The sequence below is a fragment of the Alligator sinensis genome, unplaced genomic scaffold, assembly GCF_000455745.1.
Source record: "Alligator sinensis unplaced genomic scaffold, ASM45574v1 scaffold838_1, whole genome shotgun sequence".
Taxonomy (NCBI): Eukaryota; Metazoa; Chordata; order Crocodylia; family Alligatoridae; genus Alligator; species Alligator sinensis.
The window spans coordinates 149,354-154,580 of record NW_005842996.1 but is presented as its reverse complement, the minus strand read 5'-3'; the positions used below and the strand labels follow the sequence as shown (position 1 = coordinate 154,580).

The 5,227-nt window shown below is 62.4% G+C and overlaps 1 protein-coding gene across 4 annotated transcripts in view; it reads left to right on the top strand.

Moving 5' to 3' along the window:
- The window catches only part of CA14 (carbonic anhydrase 14), an 8,530-nt gene extending 3,854 nt beyond the window's left edge, over nucleotides 1–4,676 (top strand). Inside the window, exons 3-11 of one of the 4 annotated variants that reach the window (XM_006036667.2) lie at nucleotides 911–1,090; nucleotides 1,225–1,367; nucleotides 1,829–1,924; nucleotides 2,335–2,401; nucleotides 2,897–3,054; nucleotides 3,166–3,292; nucleotides 3,525–3,545; nucleotides 3,739–3,823; nucleotides 4,195–4,676. In XM_006036667.2, the coding sequence (XP_006036729.1) occupies nucleotides 911–1,090; nucleotides 1,225–1,367; nucleotides 1,829–1,924; nucleotides 2,335–2,401; nucleotides 2,897–3,054; nucleotides 3,166–3,292; nucleotides 3,525–3,545; nucleotides 3,739–3,823; nucleotides 4,195–4,261 (944 nt within the window). In that variant the 3' untranslated portion in view covers nucleotides 4,262–4,676. Of the gene's footprint in view, nucleotides 1–910; nucleotides 1,091–1,224; nucleotides 1,368–1,828; nucleotides 1,925–2,334; nucleotides 2,402–2,896; nucleotides 3,055–3,165; nucleotides 3,293–3,524; nucleotides 3,546–3,738; nucleotides 3,824–4,190 lie in introns of all 4 variants that reach the window. The other 3 variants (XM_025193013.1, XM_025193012.1, XM_025193014.1) reach the window with 3 other exon arrangements.
- Nucleotides 4,677–5,227: the final 551 nt, after the last annotated feature.

The window sequence follows — 5,227 nt, the reverse complement described above, 5'->3', positions numbered from 1 at the left end:
TAGTAACTTCAGCTTGGGGCCAGGGCAGAAGACAATGACGAGGGCTGCAGAGAAGCCACTGGCTTTATCTGTGCTTCCCCGCTTGGAAAAATGTTTTCAGCCAACTCATTCTCGTGGCGCGGGACCATTCACATGCTAATGCTGGGCTCAGCTGGGTCAGGCAGCCTGAGCTGTTGGTTCAGGCCACCCCAGAGGGAGCCGAGAGCCTTTTGGCGGCTCAGCAAAGTCCCTTTATTTCTGTTGGGGGAAGTGAATCGGACAGGGGCACATTTAAAAGGACAGTGCATAAAGTGCTCCCTATGCCCCTGGTTAGAGTCAGATGCATTTAGATCCCAGCAACTCCTGGCCGCATGCTCCAAGTGGCTGCAGCAGGGCATGAGGTGTCCAAACCCCCAGGGCCTAGGAGTTTTGGGTGTACAGAGAATGCAAATTACCTCGGCACCCCTGTCCCCTTGGCTCTGCTCCCCTGCATACAGGTGAAGTGACTTGCCCAAGGCTGCTCTGGGCATCAGTAGCAGAGCCGGAGCTCCTGAATCCCAACCCTGGCTGGCTTCCCTCCACCCCTTTCCAGCGTGGAGGCAGGTTGGCCTGAGATTCGGGGAGACACAAGCAAGGGGGAGGTGATGAGCTTGGAGGGGTACAACCAGGAGCTGGGAACTGGGGGCTGCGTGCCCAGCTGGGGGAGCAGAGAGGGGTCTAGTGGTTAGAGCTGGTGGGGCTGGGAGCCAGGACCCCAGGGCTGTGCACCCTGCCCTGAGTGACTCAGATCAACTCAGTCACCCCCTGCCCTGCTCAGATGCCTCTAGGGGGTTGAGCTGGGAGACCCCCAGCTCCTGCCAAAGGGGAGGGGGCTCCGAGGCAACCCTGTCTCCCCCTGAACTTGTCCGTGACCCACTGCCTTCGTCTCCAGGTCCCTATGGCAAGGAGCACTGGGAGGCCGACTTCCCGGACTGCGGGGGCACAGCCCAATCTCCCATCGACATCCAGACGGGGGCCACATGGCATGACCCCTCCCTGCTGCCCGTCCTGCCCCTGGGGTACGGGAGCCTCTGGGATGACACCTTCACCCTCCACAACAACGGCCATACAGGTGAGAAGGGGACATCTCAGGGGGGCCCAGCTGGGCTGGATCCCTGCTGCCTTCCCTTCCCCTCCCAGCCCCCCAGCAGAGGCAGCCCGATAGCCCCCCAGCCCCTGTAGTAACACCCCTGCTTGCCCCCGCAGTGAAGATGTCACTGCCCCCCACCATGACCCTGCAGGGGCTGCCATGGGTGTGCACGGCTGTCCAGCTGCACTTGCACTGGGGCCGGCAGGGCCAGGCCGGGGGGTCTGAGCACCGGCTGGATGGCGAGGCGGCACCTGCGGAGGTGAACGGGGCTGGCGCTGGGGGTCAAGGATGGGACCAAGGTTGGGGAGGAGGAGGAGGAAAGCCCTGGGAGCATCTGCTTGGGGAAAGCAGTGACCCCCCCCTAGTCTAGACAGCAGCATTTGCTGCCCACACAAAACCCTCCTGGCCGGGACAGGAGCTGTGAGGAATCCCAGCTGGATGCCGGGGTATCCGGTTTGACTCCAACCCCCTGCCACAGCCCAGAGCCACTCAGGGTCCCATTCATCCACGGGCTCTGCCCCCCAGGGGAGAAAGGGAGGAGGGCCCAGTGCCTGCAGGGGAAGGGGTGGGTGCTTGGCACCACCCAGGGTCCAGCCTCATGGGTCCACTGAGGGGAGGGAAATCCCAAGGCCGTGTCCCAGTTCAGGCACTGTGAGCCCCAGACACCTGGGTACTGGGTGACCTCAGGCAGGTGTCCTGCTCCTACTCTCTGCCCCACAGCTGCACGTGGTGCACTACAATTCGGAGACCTATGCCAACCTGAGCCAGGCCCAGCACCAGGCTGATGGGTTGGCTGTGCTGGGCATCCTCATTGAGGTGAGTCCCTGGGAAGGAAGGGGCAGGAGCATGGGTGCCTTGGGTAGGATGCTGGGCCTGGAGCAGAGGGGACAGGGTATGGCCCCATTGCCCCTGAGGGACCCAGGGATAAGCACAGAGGAATGGATGCCCCCAGCCAAGCGGAGTATCAGCCCTGCCCTGGGGGTCATTGATCTGATCAGAGCAGGGGCTCCCGCTGCAGTCGGGAGGAGGGTCCCAGAGCCCATACCAGGAACTGCACCCAGATGGTCCGACAGCCTCTGGTGCCAGCTCCGGGGGCAAGTAAAGCTTATTAGCAAGAGCTTGTTACAGGAGCCCCATACAGGCGAGGCCCGCTGTGCCCCAGGCTGCTCCCCTAGCCTTGCTGGGGTGGAAAACAGGCCTGGATTTCCAGTCTCTTCTTTCCACAGGCTGGTGACACGCCCAACCCTGCCTATGATAACATCCTCCGTCACCTGGATAGTGTCCAGCATGCAGGTGGGGGCATGGGCTGGGCTGTGGGGGCTGCCATGGCAGGGGCTGGGGAAGGGGAGGAAGCTCAGCAGAGGGGTTGCAGGTATGGGGGGGTCTGGGACATAAGGCCTCAGGGCAGGGCTGGGCTGGCCTGGCCTATGTGTGGACGTACACGTGGGACTGGCCCATGGGATGGCTGGGGTCCAAGGGGTTTGACCCTCCCCAGGCCAGATCTGGACCCACTTCTAGCTGGAGGGGCGACACAGCTGTCACCAGCACATGCAAGTTGGCGCTTTGTGCCCTGGATTTCAGCTGCATGAACTCCTGGCCCCTCCAAGACCCCTGTAGGTGCGACATCCGTCAGTCAGTCATCCAGTTCCTGGCACCCCAGAGCCACCACGTGCCCAGAGGAAGTGCAGCAAGTCCTCAGCATGAGGAAACCGCATCCAGGGCCTAGGGCTGGCACCCAGATCCCTTCCCTGGGCACAGCCCTGATGCCCCCCACTCCATCCCCCCCAGGCCAGAGCATCTCCATCCCAGCCTTCGACGTGGGTGAACTGCTGCCACAGAGGCTGGGGCACTTCTACCGCTACAATGGGTCACTGACCACACCACCCTGCCTGCAGAGTGTGCTCTGGACCGTCTTCCACCAGCGTGTCCGCATCTCCAGCGCCCAGGTACTGGCAAGGGAAACGGTGCCAGGGCTATTGGGTGGGGGGCACCCACTGTGGGCCAGGGACAGCCCCTGGGGGTGCAGCATCCATGGCACAACTGATTCCCCTTTCCAGCTGCAGCAACTGCAGCAGACTCTCTTCTCCACGGAGCTGGGGAGCCCCCACCCACAGCCCCTGCTGGACAATTTCCGGGAGCCCCAGGCATTGAATGACAGGCTGGTGCTGGCCTCCTTCCCTGTGGGTGAGTGCTGGGGCAGCCTTGGGGGGCTCTGGTGGTGGGGTAGGAAATGTGGAGCCCTGATCTGGCACCTCCAAGGTAGGATCTTGCCCCGTGGGCAGTGCTTCCAAATTTCCCTAGGGGCTCCCGGCCTCTAGACATGTCCTGTGCTTAGACATGTCCTGAGCCCCTTACTGCCTTGGGCGGGTGAGAACTCTCCCAAGACAAGCCCCTCACCATGTCTCCTCTCTTGCAGGTCCCACGGGCTACAGCACAGGTAAGGCCCTGTCGGGTGCGAGCGAGGGGGAGACACGGCTGGTGAGAGGCCCTGGGAAATGGGACCACCAGACTCTGGGTTTCTGCTGCCCAGAGGGGTACCATCTGCCCCCCACATACTCACCCCAGACCTTCCCCATCACCCCAGCCCAAGTGTACCCCTGACCCATTTCCTTCCTCCTTTACTGGCGCAGGAGAGATCATCGCCATCGTTTTTGGTGTCCTGGTTGGGTGTCTCGGTGTTGGCCTTGCTGCCCACTTTGTGGCAAAGAGGATACGGTAAGGGGCTGCAGGGGGGAGAGTTGGGGGCTATCCTGGGTTGGGGGAGGTACAGAGCTACCCCTGGAGTTGAGCTGGGCAGCAAAGATCTCCCAGCTGAGATGCAATCAGAGCCTGGAGGCTCCACCAGCCTCAGCTGATGTCCCAGACACCAAGCTCATCCCCAGCTGCAGAGCATCAGCCTGGCAATGGGAGCTGGAGCTGGCCCCAGCTGCTCTGAATCACCCACTCAGGGGCTGGCAGTGGGGAGCAGCAGGCCAGAGCCCTGGCATGGCTCAGCCTGCCCTGCCCTAGCCCATGGGGGAGCAAACTGGGGAGGGAGATTGGGGCTCCCCATTCCACTCCCACCTGTCTCTTCCTCCCCAAGCTAGGACGAAGAGGCGCCGGGAGCATGATGTCGTGTTCAAATCCTCGTCCAAGCGTGTGACGGTGGGCTAGGGATGTCATGCCTGAGCCCCGTGGACACCCCTCCCTCCCACCCTGATGCTTCTGCCCCAAGGTGGAGGCACGGACAGCACAGCGGGAGCAGAGGTACAGCTCCCCTTGAGCACTGCCCCTGCCACTGCCTGGGGGAGCCAGCCAGTGTGTGATGAGTTCGGCAAGTCTCAGCCCAGGAGAACATGCCCCCGTCCTGCCAGTCCACAATCACAGCTGGTGGTGACCAAGCCCCCTGGCTCTGGGTTGCCACTGAACCCACAAGGCAGGGGGGGTCCAGGTAGATTTCGGACACAGCTGGACCAGGCCCCAGATCTGCCATGATGCTCCACATGTAGCACGCTACTCAGTTGCCCCCCTGCCTGTGTCACAAAGATGCTGCTGGCACCAGGGGCCAGATCCAGAAATAAACCACCTCCCCAGATCAGCCTGGAGTTGCTGTACTTTGTGGGGCTGCTAGGAAGCTGGGGGAGGAGGGCATTGCCTTTCTCGCCACACCCCATTCTGCCTCGGGTGAAGGGCTGAGGCTGCAGGGGCTGGGGGATGTGCCAGGTGAGGCGCCACCCCTCCTCTGGGCCTACCCCAGGATGAAGCCACCAAGGTCCCACTTCAAGAAGGGTTTAAAGGCTTAGGGGAAACCCAGGGGATTTAGGTCCTTCCTCAAGCACTTTTTGGCCAGGGTCATCTTGTCCTCCCTTCCAGCCTGAGCATCTAAAGAAGCCCGAGACAGCAGGAGGGAGGCAAGGGCCAGACCCTGCCCCTAGTCCTGGCACAGCATGCTGCTGGCTGCAGGCCCAGGACTCCTGGGTTCCCAGGGACTGGCTGTCATGTCTTGGGGTGCAGAAGCTACCCCCTTTCCCCAGTGCAGCCTCTTCCAGCCAGGGAGCTTCATGCTCATAGTCCCCAGGCATGGCTCTCACAGTCCAGACCACGCTCCCTCCAGCGCAGCCCCCTCTCTGGCATCCTGGG